The sequence below is a fragment of the Idiotropiscis lumnitzeri genome, chromosome 1 (genome assembly GCF_059441095.1).
Source record: "Idiotropiscis lumnitzeri isolate Australia: NSW breed Sydney's pygmy pipehorse chromosome 1, RoL_Ilum_1.0, whole genome shotgun sequence".
Lineage (NCBI taxonomy): Eukaryota > Metazoa > Chordata > Actinopteri > Syngnathiformes > Syngnathidae > Idiotropiscis > Idiotropiscis lumnitzeri.
The window spans coordinates 19852880-19869248 of record NC_142391.1 but is presented as its reverse complement, the minus strand read 5'-3'; the positions used below and the strand labels follow the sequence as shown (position 1 = coordinate 19869248).

Below are 16369 nucleotides of genomic sequence, written 5' to 3'. Positions count from 1 at the left end.
AAAAAAAGCAAGAATATATTTTAGATTTTCAAACGGTTGCCAGTTATGACTTCCGGGTGTGTTCATTGCTTATAGCGCTGCCCCCTCACGAATGAGTATCCAATCAAAAGACGCGTTCATCACCTTTAGCGTGAGGCCAGCGAGAAGGCTCACTGTAACCAACTCGTGATCTGATTGGCTAGCGCACCTGTCTATCACCTGTAAAAGCCCCCTTGGGACACCAAACAGACGCTTGCACGATTGTATGTGAAGGCCTCGGACGAATAGTGCGTGCTACTGGTATTACGAAATCTGCCTGGCAACATGTATAGATATAAGGGATGGGGGGGAATTAAACTACGCAAGGGTACCAAATCACTTAAGTGCCTCGGCATTCATCGCTAATGTCTTTGTCCATCATTGTTTCCAGGTTGAGGGGAGCAGGGCCCAACCACTACCTCTGAGTAATCCCAGCACGAGTTGGCTACTAGAGGAAAATGCCACCACCAGGCAACCTCCGCTTGACGACTGCGTGCGGATGGGGACACTGTTTGGAATGTTCAATAAGTGTCTGCGAGGGATCGGTTTCAGCCAGATGTACTTCGGGGACAAGATAGTAGAGCCAGTAGTGGTTGTCTTCTTCTGGCTACTGCTGTGGTTCCTTGGCATTCAGGCTCTGGGACTAGTGGGAACTCTGTGCATCATCATTATTTACATCCAGGAGTAATGAGAGTCGGCACGCTGATAGCTATGGATGGCTCTGGACAGTTTATGTTTGGACGGCTCTGCACAACAGCTGGACCTAAACGCCTTTCGAGAGACCTGTCCTGTCCTGTCATGGTGATTAGTGGGGGCTTTGCAGGTATCGGTGGAGGATTCTGAATCGAAGGAGAAACAAAGCTGATTCCTCAGAACTCAAGATGTAAAAGATTGTTTTACAATTTTTGGGGAAAATACTGTATTTTGTGTATATCCGTGTGTTTAATATGTCAAATACAAACCATTATAGGCTACCATTGGTGACTTGAATGGTGTCTACTATTGAGGCCTTTTAGCTCTTTGCTTGTACTTTGAGGTGATCTACTGTATCATTCAGGCAGATATTTAAGAAAAATATTCCTGGCCATGATGCCAGAAATTTTGAGTGTCTGTGGGATTTTTTATTTTTTTTTTGTAAATTAAAACAAAAGAACAATTGGGCCGTTATAGTTTTTTGATGTCAAGACAAGAAGGCTAGGTTGTATTTTCTATCTGAATTCATGCCAATTTGATGTTTGATAGCGTTATGATCAGGACATAGTTCAGTCACACCCTTACACATCAAACAAATCCAAGCGATACTGTCCTGGACCTTGCTTTGTGCTATGGTACAGTAAAGTTCAATATAGCTGATTGCAGTCTTTGGAGGGCGACAATAAACTCCCTTTTGGAAAAATACAGAAAGTTCCCGTGGCTTGTTGGTGTTAAAATACAATTGTGTTACAGATTATTGATGGACTAAAATTCATGTTCAGTAAAAAAATGGAAACCCAAAATACATTGCAGTATATTCTGAAAAGGGATTTTTTTTTTCTCAAATCGTGTATTTTGCTGGGTAAACTTTGTTGGATGTTAACATAGCTCACTCACATTCTGTTAGACAAGCAAAACAAGAGCACACTGTCAGTGTTGTCAAATTGTTTAATAACCACAGAAGGCAGTGTTATATGAATTTAAAAAAACCTTTTGGATCTTAATCTACGTTACAGTACGGGTACATATATATTTAGCGCTATCACATTACCACAGCTGTACATAAAACGAAAAATAACGGTCCCATCAGAAATACTCATGTAAAATCTTCCCCCATTCAAAATGCACAATTGTTTCATTCACATTGGTAATTCATATACAAGAGGTGCACTCCAATTGCCTTTTAGTGTGAATGTTGTTGGAACCTGTGATAGATGGATCATATTTAATCTCAGTGACTAAGGGGATAAAAAGTCCTGAAATATAGCATTGCGCAAAGCATTGAGAAGCTGATGAAACTATCACAAACGGCGATTCTATTAATGGAAGGAAACATTTACTAAGAATTCAGAGATGACCTTTCGTGATTCTTTGGCTCCAACCTTGGTTTATTTAGGACAAAGCTTTGCGATATCTGTGTCAGTGCTTGTCTTATACAGTCAAGGGCAAGTACAGACAATATTTCCATCATTTACACTTAGTTCAATGACTCTTTTGTAAATAACAGCGGCCGAGACATGCGGAGCAGTGAGCATCTACGTTATTTTGTTCATAGAAATGATCCATAAAATATGTAGAACAACTGAAATGACACTAGCACCGTGTACGAGGCTATAATAGCCAGATGGTTGCTCTAAACATTACCTGGGGGTTCAGTGTCCATTCCCGCCTTCCGACAGAATGCGGCTTGGCTCTGTGAACTTAGCTGTAGCAATGTAGAACAAAGCAGGCCCAGGCACCAGAGCCAACAGTGGAAGGTCCTGCTCCAGCTTGTCCAGGCGTGAGATGGAGATGATGCCATATGCATGGAGCAACCAGTGACTGAACAGAACGATCAAGCGCTTCTTTTTAGCAACCAAATTCTTGAAGCACTGTATGGAGAGTGGCAGAACACAAAGGGAGAAAGTCAACCGGCTGGCGTTAGCAACCCCGAAAGGGTAAATTAGTCCGAAAAGAAAGAAACCATCACTGATATTTAGGAGAAATTACTTGCATGCATGTTCCAATCAAGCAATTTCAAATCACAGTTTAATTATATTTCAGAAATTGTGTTATACTGCACGATACATTAGTCAAGCTCTTATTGAGAACAGAGAATCATTAAAACAAAACAATAATTGCATATAATTGTAAACACGGTATGTGTCTGTACATATTTTTGTGTCATGTAAAAAAAATATTTTTTCTGTTCATATAGTAAGACACTTATCATACCTTCACTCTGAATTATTATTTTTTTTCTCAATATATAACCTACCCACCTGAATTTAAAAGAACAGCTGTCATTTGTGACTGCCCAACAATGAAGGTATTTCAATTTAGCGCAAGCCCTCTTCAAACTTCAGAAACATAAAAAAAGCTAACTCGATCAACGTTTGATAACTAATACTTTCAGCGACAGCAAGTCATTGAAAACTGGTTTTCAGACCCATTTGAGCTCTCTCTTTCGGTGCAGAACGTGTTGCACCAATATCGTCACTGAATTTTAAAAATGGGAAAATTAACACATTTTTATAGAAGTGAATTTCTGCAAGTCGGCAACTTTAGAGCTGGTACAACCAAGTAAAAAAAGTTAAATCCGCCCATTTACAACCAGTACAAAAGCAGTCGAGAGCCCTGCTTTTATTTATTTTATTCAAGTGCAGAACAGTCTCATGTTTGAGGTTGAATTTATGTAACTCAAATGTTTGGAACAAATGGGTCATATATTCTTAAACCTACTGCTGCTGACAATTGTTGTTCATCTTAATAGTATAACTTATCAGTCGCTTTTAACAATTCCTACTAAAAACTACATTACAGCATGCATCGTTCCGGCTGAAATTGTAAACTGTAATCACGTGACAGCATATATAGATTGAAATATGAAATTTGGTAATGATCTTACCTGTATCTCAGAGGCAGACATATACACGGCCAGAGTGACGAGAGACAGGACGAGTATTATATAGGGAAAGGCATAATCTGAAACAAACACATTTTTATGTCATTCAATTTAAGAGAATATGATTTGAGTGATGGTGAAAATCATCTGAGGAAGAGCAGAGGTGTAGAAGACCATACTTACAGAGCAGTCCTCCCCCAACAGCCTGAAGCACAGTGAGGATGGGGAAGAAGTACAGTGCAGCGTAGATGCTCTTAAATCGATCTGATTTGCCCAGACCACAAGCTATCTTTTTGACCAACAGAGGGCGCAGTAGCATCATCAGCACCAAGCAGAAGGCGTAATAGATTAACACAATGGTATAGCTGAGAAAGAGAAGAATTAAGACACCCAATTAGCCACACTTTACTCATTTTTGCCTGAGATATTTTTGCACGTTTGTTCTTGAAATTACATCCACTGACACATTTTTTTCTACTACCTCCACTAGTTCTCGGCTAGTGCCGTAAAGGTGTTTATTTCTTAGAAAAAGAGTAGTGATTTTTTTTCTGCTCTTCTCCGCTTTATGAGGTAACGTTGGGGTGGAAAGAAGTTCGCCATACTAGTAGAAACCTAGTTATCTGCTTCATTTAAATGCTAGGCAAGCCCCCTCTCTGTCCATTTTCAAAGCTCGTTTGGAGACATATTTATATTCCTTGGCTTTCGTTGCAACTTGAGACTGTTTAATTAATAGTATGGATTTCTCCAACTGTAGGCATGCAAAGTCTTTTAGCATGTTGCACACGTTCAGTTCAATACAGAGTTTTACAATATATTAAGATTATCAATAATTTGTCAAAAAGTGCTAGGAGGCGCCTCTGTAAAATCATGTGGGAGTTTTGCATATCTATTCAGCGGTACCCTAAAAATTCCCAAACGGGAGGCAATGTCAATTTGCCTGTGCTGATGATTCAAAACAACAATTAAAAAAAAAAAAATGCCAATAAAAAAAATAAAACCCAGCTAGGCCTGCCACTATGGATTATTTTAAAAATGGATTATTCTATTGATTAATCGGGTAATTTTAATTGGCATTAAAGGGTATTGAAAAAAGCTATTGGCCAATTTTGCTTTAGTTTGCAGACGCTATTTGACTGAAATTTATTATACACCTTATGGTCGACTGATCGAATGAACATACAAACACATTACAAGATAAAAATAAAAAGTGGAAAACAGAAAGAAAATACATGAATGTCATAGTTTAACATTTACATTGAGGGTGTAGGAAGGATTACAGAAACTCATCTCGCTCGTCCGACCCTTTGTTCTCGCTATAGTTCTCATATCAAATGATTATGCAATACAATACTTGTAGGTTATTGATATATATACATCTGCCGACTTGCAGAAATTCACTTAACAATTTATGTAAATTTTCCCATTTTTAAAATTCTGTGAGGAACATTACAGCGGGACTGCGCATGCGAGTGTTTTAGTTTATATTTAATATTAATGCTTCAAAGAATAAATCTGAATTATTTAGGTACTTCACAATGACTTTTGCACATACCCGAGCACATGTATTTTTAAATAAATGCAAGACCCTATTTGAGTGCTGATGGTCATTTTCAAGTTAAGATATTCTCAGAGAAATAAATAATTTCAGCTATCACTCACCACAGATGCATTTCCAGCGAGCCATGGCCGTTATTCGAATTATTTATGACTATTATGAAAGCGACGACACAGTCTTTGCGATCCATTTGTCCGTGTTCTGAAGTACTGAACCTCACCATTTTTTTTCTCCGTTTGTTATCCACTGCGCGATAATGGACATCATAAATTGGTGATGAAAATACAATATTTATATAGCACATGTCACAACAGCTGGAGCTGTAACAAAGCACTTTCCATATTGTGTAATATAGATTAGCGGGAAATTAGTTCATTTTGTGCTGTGGTGAGCCTCAAGTACAGTTGCATTGAAGCGTGGCGAATCTGAGCAAGTCCCGAACATAGCGATTTCCAAATCACCCGCAGAGGCTCCTTGCGACGGCGCCTTGCGTAGCTGTCTTAGCTGTGTTGTGCCGCTTTTGTTTCCTCCGTCGCTCAAACAGTCTGCCAGACTCGGCAGCAATCCACAAAGTTCCCGCCAGTCATCTACTTTGAGATGTTCAAAGTGCTCGTCAACTCATCAATTCGCACTATAATCCAATGTCAATTAAGTCCACGAGATTTTAATATGCAGCAGTGAAGGTATAAATACAGTTAAAAAGGAAAGGGCACTGTCGTCCGTCGTCACGCGTTGCATCCGATCCCTCGGCCGCCTGAAGTATCCCGCCGCGAGCCGATTCAAGTGAATGACAGCAATGTGTGCGCGTTTTTTTTTTTTAATTTTACCGTAAACTTATGGGATTTAAAATTGATAAAAAATCAATTTAATAGCGATATAAACTTCTCAAAATATGCATACATACAATACAAAACAAATAAATTCATTAAAAAAAAAAAACTCAAAAGATTTGATTCGCAACTCCATGTTAACCACAGCCGCTCTCTCATGTTTGTGCTGGAAACAAACTTCATAGCAATGCGCAATTACTGTATACGATGTAAACCTCCCTTTCATAGCAGTACAGCGGTGATAAACAAGCACTTTAAAAAGGAAGCTTTGCTGAAGACCCATTTCATTTCAGCATAGGGAGAGTCGTGTCTGAAAGCTAGCTGTAGCGAACACGCCGCATGCGATGTCCTGTTGCGGTACACTAACATTTTGCAACTGTCAATTGTGGCAGCATTGGTCAGCAAAGCGACATTTTGAATGAGTAGATGATAATTATGCACACTAGAGAAGCAAAACCAAAGATTTCGTATTCAGGTTAAATGAAAACAAAATTAAAAATCAATTCAAGTGATGATCTTTAGTGCAGTGCATTTGCTAAACTTTATTCACATGATTTCACTCCCTTCTACATTAAAAAAATGGATTGGTGCTCAAGAAAAGTGAAATAGGTTTACAAGTATTTCTTTTGGTATTTAGAGGTAGTTTCATCGTAATAGTGCAACTTGGCATAGTGGATAGTTTTTCGTTCCATTCAAAATGCACTAAACATTTTTTATTTATTTTATTTTATACATGTTTTATATATATTGGCTTTGCACGCTCGCTCTCGACACCACAGGATAAAAGAACAGAAGCGGATTCTCAAATGGATTGCTCGTCCATGAGTGCTAATATTTTGAATGTAGTCCTAAACAAATATCGGATCGGGACACCCTCAATGAATGATATTTCATGTCATGTTTTTCCTGATAAAAATATGCTTTCAGTAAACTATAGTATGTGGTGGTTTGAGAAGCAAGATTTACGGTCAGAACTTACAGTGGGTAGACGGCCTCCTGGGTGCAGTGTAAAGTGTTGATGTAGTCTGGGCTGGGATTATACAGCATGGTGTACCAGTCGGACAGCATCTGGACTCGACAGGAGTTGATACTAAGCATCCCTATTGGCTCTGTGACCAACAGCGTGACAACAGCAGACACACTGCACTCCAACAAGGCTGTGATGTGCTGCAGCAAAGCACTAGAACTGAACAGAAAATGTAAGGTATTATTGATAAGCTTCCCCAAAATCAATGCAGTGGAACCTCTGAGATGAAGCACAATCTGGTTGATCTATGTGCAATTTATTGGGATTTCAATGTAATTATTCCCAAAGGAAACAAACAAGACCCGCCCCCTCAAAACAGAAATTCTGCAAATTTGGCACAACGAAGACATAATGTGCCTGTTGCGTAGGGCTGAATGATTTTCATTAAAAAAGAAGAAAAAAAAGAATTGCCATTTTTCTGGCAGATATTGCGATTTCAATTTCAATTCAAGTTTTGATGGAAAATTCACAATTTCTTCATAATGTACAGTGACATGACGGAAAATGCCGTTATACCATTAAAAACAATGAAAGCTAATACTGTAAAAATGTAAGGACACTTAAGAGGTTTTGTGAAGGGGGGCAGCAGGTTGATGTGAAAGATCATATTTTTTTTGCAATATTAAAATTAATAGTGAGTTTTAAAATGAACAATCAAAACCTTCTACACACTGCCCCTTTAAGCAATTATGCATTTTAAAATTCTACTCACCTCTTCTTACCAGAATACCACTCAATGAAGAACCAGTGAAGCATGAGCGGTAGCATGGCCATGAAGCCGAGATAGAGCCAATCGTAGAGTTGAGGGGACTCAGTGCAGCGTTCACACACTTTATGGTGGTTGGCCCGTTCTCCACGAGGGCAAACCTGCAGTTGATCAAAAACGACAATTACTAAGTATATCAGGACGGTTCAAAGAGTCCTGAATGATCACCAGAGGCAGCGCCGAAAGCACAGAATATCCCTTCATGTACACGCAGGTCGAGAATGCACACCTAGCAACAAACGTCATTAGTGAGTCCCGGGTGACCCAGCGCATATATGAAAAGCCCGTGTCACTTGGAAGACAGCCCCGCAGAACTTTCTTGTGCGAACATTAGTATTTCGAGTGACATGACACCCTGGCCGTCATTCGGCACTCAGAGAACCTTAGTTATATCCATATCATTGTTCATGTTCGAAAATAAATAACCTAATAAATAAATAGAATCCGAATTGGGGATTGCGCCTTGCAGTGTGAATGTAGAATGTGTGAATGTAGATTAAGACCCAATTTAAGCGCAACTAAGACATGTTTACCATCTAGGGGTGATTGGTGATACTACAACTTAAAACTACATTTGTCACATACATATTTGCAGTTCAGCACCGATGGATTCACATATGAAGACTTTTTTATTTTATTTTTTGTATTTTTCCATTTTTTTTTTACTCGTGATTTTCCCTCACCATTCACCTTTTATTTTTGATTTGATTTTTGGGTGGTATTGAATGTTCAAACCAATTTCTAAAGAATTACTTAAATTTGTAAAATTAAATAAATAAATAAAAAAACAACACAAAACAAAACGTTGGAAAACCAATCAAGGGACCACTCAGAGTGTGGGTGCAGGCCGCCAGTAGCCTATCCGTGGCATAGACCATAGTGAATCACTGTCAGTAGCGGGTCGTGCATGAGCCACTGAGGCCTTCAGTGAAGTCCTACTTAGTTCCATTTGAATAAATTACCCTCATAATGTTATCATTTATGACACCTCGGCTGGACAAATAATATAGTGAGAGACAATTGCACATTACAGACTCTTGTACCACTTTGACACAAAAGAGCTTCTCTTGAAAGGTCCGTCTTGAAAATGTCCTTTCAAGGACAAGAATAATCAATCAAATTCACACTTTTCCTCCTGCAACCATTGTGGTTTAAAAAAGCAAGAATACATTTTAGATTTTCGAACCGGCAGCAGTTACGACTTTCTGGTGTTCTGGAGTGTGGATTCCGTATAGAGCTGCCCCTTCACAAATGAGTATCCAATCACAAAACGCGTTGATCACCTTCAACGTAAGCCCAGCGAGAAGGCTCACTGTCATTAACTCGTGATCTGATTGGCTATCGCGACTGTCTATCAACCATGAGAGCCGTTGACATATATTATACTTACGCCACAGTCTCTTTCCACTGATCCATTGAACATTATTCTGCCACAGTACAGGCCTGGACATGTTGCACTCATGGCCACAGCTGCTAGGGATGGATGGAGATATTTTACTAATTAACGAATTAAAAAATAATCAAATTAATACATGGTTCATACATTAAGTTTAAATAAGTACTTGGTAAACAAATTTGTTGCAGCATAAAAAACGAAACAAAAACATTCAATAAATTGCCCAAATTACAGCAGTGTCTGGTGGGCTTAATGTCGTGTGGCAAAACACAAATATCTACATTACAATGTAAATGCAAGTTGCGCATGTCTCATAAGCACAAAAGTGACATTTTATGTTGAAGTGTTATTCGAAATGTTTCATTAAGACGACTACCACGAACAATTATATCCCTGATATAGTATGTGGCAGTGAAGCTAACTGCCCAAGTGCAAAACAACACGTTCACAAAATCAAGAACAAGTACATAGTCTTACTCGCTAGCTGCTTTACTTTAACAGTAAATAACATCCCATACTCTTAAATACAAGTATATATGTAATATGTATATTTAAGAGACACTGCCTGATACAAAATTTCACACGATTTGACGATCCAGCAGAGCAATGATTATATATTATAATTGATTTAGTATTTAACGACATAGTATACATAGAGTCTGTTTAAAACGGCATACACATTCGGATTTGGAGAAAAAAAAATACTAACCTATCATGGTTAACAATTCAACGCCTCCGTTGTTGAGGTAGATGGTTTCACAAAGCGGAAACAGTTCTCAGCCAGCGTCCGCTGTCGTACATAGCCCTTCTCATGTAGATGAACCTTGACCTGTTTTTTCCCCATGCTGAAATACGTCAGTGCTTCCGCCATATTAGATGTGGAACTTATAGTGCCACATAATGCACTGTGACTCCATTCACACACACACACGCACCCCCCCGCACACACGCGCGCACACACACACGCCCACACACTTACATACACAACATAATATTCAATTGTAACCAAGTTAAAAATACATAAAACATTTTCTACTGAATGTAGTTTAAGTTCTTAGTCTAAGTAAAATAAATATATTTTTTAAAAGTAAAACTATATTAAACATTTAAGTAATATTTATATAAGAAGAGAGCCTGGGTTAGCCACCTCTCATTTTAGTCACCCAAGCTTGAGAGAACCTACACAATGGCCAAAAGGCATTCTTCAAAGGCTTTTTTTTTTTTTTTTAGAAACAGGCGGCACGGGGGACACCTGGTTAGCATGCAGGCTTTACAGTTCAGTGGTGCAGAGTTTGATAACCGGGCTTCCTGTAAGGAGTTTGCATGTTGTCCCCATGCCTGCGTGGGATTCCTGAGGAAACCGGAGTACCCGGAGAAAACCCACATAGGTACGGAGAGAACATGCAAACTCCACACAGGAAAGCTGGAGCCAGAATCGAACTCACAACCTCTGCACTGTGACGCCATCGTGCTAACCAGTATAGTACCAATATCGTATCAATATAGCTGATATGGCTCATGAAATTCAAAATGTCGATTCTGCCAAGCAGATCTGTGTAAAGTCTACTTAACTCTATACGCATCAACATAGTAAAATGCACCTAGCAAAATGTCAATTTCCGTGCGCCAGCAAGTGCACAGGAATGTCGCCGTTTGAAACAAATGTATATGTTATGTCGTCCAGTAGTGGCTTGGGTGAAATTGCTGATTTATTTATTCATCAAAAACAAAACAAAACAAAAAAACAAACAAATATATATATTCTGTATTCAGTAAAAGCATATTGTTTCAATCAATTTTGAAGTATATGAATATGGTATGCATTGGTATACAAGGGTAAAAGACGCATTTTAAACAAAATTATTATTCGCAATTAGATATATTAGATCTTGATACTTAACAAATTTATGCCCTAACCACCAAAACATTGTCGCTGTTCCAAGTCAGGCCAAATACTCTTGGCCCACTTGGCTCCACAGGAAGGAAGGAAGAATGTTGCTAACATTTGGATCACTGATGTAATTTTTGCTTTTATCGTTCTTGGAAAAGAGGGGTCGGAATAGTCACAAAATATGATGAAAGCGTAGCTAACTCTGCAACATTCCAGATACGAGTCATGGGAGCTCTCGCTTGTTATCTCCCTTGTACATGGTCCACACGTGTGCACATAAAATAAAAGTACAGAGTATATTAAATTTTACTATCACTTGGTGGTCACTGTGAGGATTGATCAAAGTTTACGGGTTGGCCGGATGTCGTCCCTAGGCCGTATTGTTTGAAGCTATGTGGCCCCAAGAAGAGGTAGACACACCTGCTTTTAAGACTTTATCTTATAATTTGCTTTAATACTTCATTATTCACTTCAGTGGAAGTCATTGATTTTTTTATTTTTTTATTTTTAAGGTCACATCTGCTCCCCAATATTTTACTGCGGTGTGTGCAAAATAAGTTATCTAAAAAAAATCATAAATATTTCAGCTTCAAGCAAATTATAATGCAATGTAATACAAAGTGCTGCACATTAAAAGACAAGTCACAACAGTAAAACAGACAACATATGAATCAATTAATTCTTCAATTACAACACTGACACATAACGGTTTAACCAACTAAAACAAAGATTTAGGTTGTGGACTGATCAAAGTTTTGATGTGTAGTGGTGTCCAACACAGAAGCATCCAAGACGATGGTGATAATTAATAATAATAGTAATAATTAGATTTAAATTGCGCTTTTCTACTCACAATGCAATATTCGTTTGGCGAGGAAGGCTTTGCAAATTTGAGTGGCCATTACCAACTTGAAATGGAAAAATTTTCGCGGACTAAAATTGTATCATTTCGTGTAGTTTTACAATTTTGAAAGTCACTTCCAGGTGTTGAGGAAGCAGTTTTGACTCATTCTCTCTTTTTTTCTGTTTCCAATCATCCAACCATTATCCCAACCGCTATTCCTCGCGAGTCACAGGTGTGCTGAAGCCTATCCCAGTGTCTTTCTGCAGAAATATTTCAATGTCACCAACTCCTTTCAGGTTTTTAAAGATGTTCTACATTCTCGGCTATATTACGCCACCGTCTCCGTGTGACCTATATCTTTGCCGCTGTAACACTGCATTATTTAGTTATTATTTATTTATTATTGGCATGTTGATTGGACACTCTAAATTGTCCCAAGGTGTGATTGTGAGTGCGACTGGTTGTTTGTCTTTGTGTGTCCTGCAATCAGTTCAGGGTGTACCCCGCCTACGACCCGAAGACAGCTGGGATAGGCTCGAGCATGCCCCCAACACTTTATCTCTTTGAAATTTTCTAGAAATCAGGTGAGCTTGAGTTGAACTCTAAGATCGCAGTCCGCATGAAACCTTGCAGTGAACAGTTGTTATTCAACAATACAATACAATTTGGAAAAAAAAAGCTATTGTAAAAGAACAAACATGAACAAAAATACAAAGTAGTCCCTTTTGTTTTTTTAAACATCATAGACTGGTGTCAGCTGTGGTCATCATTGGTACGCTTCCGAAGTTGGGGAGTATTGTTGTGGTTTCCGACTGGGTATCCCGGCAGAAAAACACGGCAGGGTTTTTACAGGCCCACATTGCCCCTTCCCCCCCTGTTCCTTTTCCTGGACTTGAACTTGACAGTCTGCTGTTATTATTAACCCCCACTCGTCCATAGCGGTCCCTTATCCTCTCTACTTGATTAAGTCGAATCTCTTGGTTCTGGGTGCGGTTCGACAAGTATGCTGCTATGTATCTGGTCCGATAGCCCTCTTCGCGACTCCGTCCCAGTAACATTGATATATTGGGGTTTCTCAATGCATAGATCAGGGGGTTGATGGCTCCATTTGTCCAAGCAAGCCAGATGGCAAGCGTGTCCATCACAGGGTTGAAAGTGTAGTCCCCCAATGCGCTGATTAACCCCATCAAACAATATGGACCCCAACAAAAAATGATCAAAACAATCATAATGAGAACTGTGGTGGCTGTGCGCATCTCACTGTAGAATCGTAGCAAATAAGCATACGTGGTCACGGGCCTAACTCGTATTTCAGAGAGACGAACTGTTTTACAGATATTGTAATGGCAGAAACACATCAGTGCAAAGGGCAGTAAAAAACACACCAAGATAAGAGAAATGCTATATGCTGTCCCAAGACGCGAGGTCCCAGAGTGGAAAACATACATACAGTGGTAGAAACCTTGCTTATGGACTTGCGTTGACGTTTGCATCAAGACATACCATGGAAGAGAGAAAACAATCGCAGTTACCCACACGGCTATCAACAACTTGGTGGCTTTCTGTCGCCCAATTTTAGCACGTGGTTGTCTGACAATGGCATAGTACCTGTCAAACGAAATTAAAGTCATAGTCAGGGTAGAGATGATGCCAAAGCAGGTGTTGAAAAAGCCATTAGCCATGCAGAAACGTTCGCCGAACATCCAGACGCCGTCCTTACTGAAGAGCATGACAAAGGAGAACGGCAGGCATAAGACGGCAGTGAGGAAGTCGGACAGCGACAGAGACATGATGAATGCATTGGTAACTGTCCGGAGCTGTCGGTGTTTGATGATGACAATGAGCACCGCAAAATTACCAAAACTGGAGAGGAGGAAGATGGAGAGGAGAACTAAGGCCTGAGCTGCAACCAAAAGGCCCTTCAGGACTGTGTTTGCCTCCGTTGCACTCAGTACTAATGGTGTCGATGTCTCATGGCTTCCTTGGACTCTGAATGGAGTTAGATTTTCACTGGTAGATACGGTGGCCTCTGGGGTGGTGGTCACAAGGTTGGTCACGGAATAAACCACCCTAAAAAAGAAGAAAGCCAATAAGTTGTGTATGAAAGAAAGGTTAAACTTGTTAGGACTGCGATATATTATACACAACACTACTATTTACTGGGGGTTTGGTTAGAAAAGCTTTTTTCAACTGATACCAATCAGAAAAAATCCTGTTAGTCAGGATCGTTTTAAAGCTGCCGTAGGTTGATTATCTGATCATCTGAATCAGGTGTGTTACAGCAGGGAGAGAGAGATGGAAAACAGGTTGGACACCGGCTCTCGGGGAACAGGATTGAGGACCCCTGCTGTATAGTGTAACTGCTTTACCGTCATTGTGTAAATTTCCCCGCTGCACCTTTAAGAGACATCGTTTTCGCCAGACTCTTGTAGACCGAGCACACATACGACGATATTTCACACTCATCAACTTGCTCATGTGCAAATCAAGTGCTGCTATTACATCACTTACTTTGTGCCAAGCTATAGTTCATGTCAGCTAAGAGTAAAATGCTGTAAGGACCACAAGTATTCATATATTCACGTTGGGCCTTTTCCTGCTGCTTGTGCACATAACTTTCAAGTAAAAAAAAAGAAATTACCTCGATACATTGGTGTTCATTTGGTTGGTGGTGATCAAAACTGTCATGTCAGTGGTGGTGTTGGTGCCACGGCCTTCCCACGGGGCAGTACTAACAGCTGATTCCATTGACGAGGCTCAAAAACACAGTAATGTCCGCACCTTCATGCAGTCAGTCATTGTCCTCAGCAAAATCAATGACGATCCTCTTCATCCATTGCAAGTTTGTCAAATGTCAGGGACAAAATCCACAATCAAGTGAAATAAAAAAAAAAAGTATGAGAGATTGAACGTGTACTTCCGCTGACTTCTTTGACTTGTTCAAGTGCTTTACTCCAAATTTTCATTTCTGATTTGAGATATAGTTTGAGCTGACTGTTGACATACAATTTCATCACGTTAAACATTTAAAAATTAGTCAATTACTCTGCGAGCTGCCAATTTAAGCATTGTATCCATACATGGACTCCCTTTGGACATCAGTCGCCTCATAGGATTAGGAGGACATTGCCTGAGGCGGCAAAGGATCCCACAGTCATAAATAATAGACGTGCAGCTCCAACAATTCACTTCATGCTCGGAATCAAGGGGCTGTGATGATTGGAACAATTGTAGCTGAATTACAAGGGACAAGTGAAAATGCACGTTTTCGGTTTGTTTTGGTTTCTGCATCTGATATATCCCTTTGAAGCAAACATTGCATTTATCCAGTGACTGCTGCTTCATGATTGTTTTGACTTCATATTCATTTCTTCAGATTAGCCAACTGCAATATTTGACCTTGATTCATGTTTCAACAAGCAGTGTCACAACCGGAGATGGGGAAGATTTTGCCAAACGAATGAATGGTTCGTTAGCATTTACATCCAGATATAGCTGATTTCTGCCGCTATGGCATGCTCTACAAACACATATCGAAGCAAGATCACTGTCCGTCATTGATAGAACAATAAATCGCAAGGGAATTGTGTGTTTTTTGTTTTATTTATTTAGTTACTACGACAATTCAGATGATAAGTGCTTATATATTTCCCCCAGTCAAACATGCTTTTGCGTTGCATTCAACGTATTTAGCTCAATAATTACCTGACAACCTCAAATTAATCAATTTCGTTCGTGGCAAAGCGCTTTCTCTCAGGGTTGTTGACGAAGTCCAACACGTTTTCTTCACCGGATGTGTTGCGAGCACAGCAGACTGACAATAATAGTAGAATCCAGCAAGGTGGGGAGGCGCCGAAACTCCATTTTCCGAAAATGGCCTTAAAAAACACGTAGTGTCCAATCTGCCATTCTTCAGAAACAGATCCATTTTCGCGTCAATCTATTTTTCATGAGATGAATACAGCCCCTCCCCCCAAAAAAGGAGCAGTCATCCGTTTAGATCCATCGGCTGTTGTTTAATTGCAAATCAGTGTATTTTCACCGCCTTTCTCTCTTTCTCTCTCTCTCTCTCTCTCTCTCTCTCTCTCTCTCTCTCTCACTCGTGTTGAGCGTTCATGCCCCTCGGAGATCTTTTTTTTTTTTTTTTTTTTTTTTTTTTCCGGCTCGGAGATCTTTCTTTCTTTCTTTCGTCCATGGTGACGTCCACTGAGTTGTCATGGTAACGCCACAGCGCGCCTTTCTCGATCAAAGAAAACGAATGCGCGGTGGAGATTTTAGACTAGGCTCAGCTCTCTTTAAAAAATCTAGATCACTTGAAGCTCTTCGAACATCCAACCGGAAGGGTCGCGGGGGTGCTGGCCAGCCGTCTCAGGGCCCACGTAGACAAACCACCATCCACGCTCACACTCATACCTAGGGTCAATTTGGAGTGTCCAATCAACCTACAATGTATGTTTTTGGAATG

The 16369-nt window shown here is 39.8% G+C and overlaps 2 protein-coding genes across 3 annotated transcripts; both read right to left on the bottom strand.

Moving 5' to 3' along the window:
• Nucleotides 1-1645: 1645 nt before the first annotated feature.
• On the bottom strand, nt 1646-9974 carry jkamp (jnk1/mapk8 associated membrane protein). Of its 2 annotated transcripts, none has more exons than XM_088319380.1 (7): nt 9879-9974; nt 9164-9243; nt 7720-7874; nt 6960-7166; nt 3779-3960; nt 3599-3675; nt 1646-2582 (listed from the first exon to the last, which is right to left on the bottom strand). In XM_088319380.1, the coding sequence occupies exons 1-7, from the start codon at nt 9883-9885 to the stop codon at nt 2364-2366; spliced, it is 927 nt and encodes a 308-aa protein (XP_088175506.1). In that variant the 5' UTR covers nt 9886-9974; the 3' UTR covers nt 1646-2363. The 2 variants fall into 2 exon arrangements, with proteins under 2 accessions (XP_088175506.1, XP_088175430.1); XM_088319304.1 differs by having other exon boundaries at nt 9164-9246; nt 9879-9969.
• Nucleotides 9975-12020: 2046 nt separating this feature from the next.
• On the bottom strand, nt 12021-16000 carry gpr135 (G protein-coupled receptor 135). The gene is made up of 2 exons (XM_088318539.1): nt 14546-16000; nt 12021-13974 (listed from the first exon to the last, which is right to left on the bottom strand). The coding sequence occupies exons 1-2, from the start codon at nt 14650-14652 to the stop codon at nt 12645-12647; spliced, it is 1437 nt and encodes a 478-aa protein (XP_088174665.1). The 5' UTR covers nt 14653-16000; the 3' UTR covers nt 12021-12644.
• Between the last annotated feature and the right edge of the window lie 369 nt (nt 16001-16369).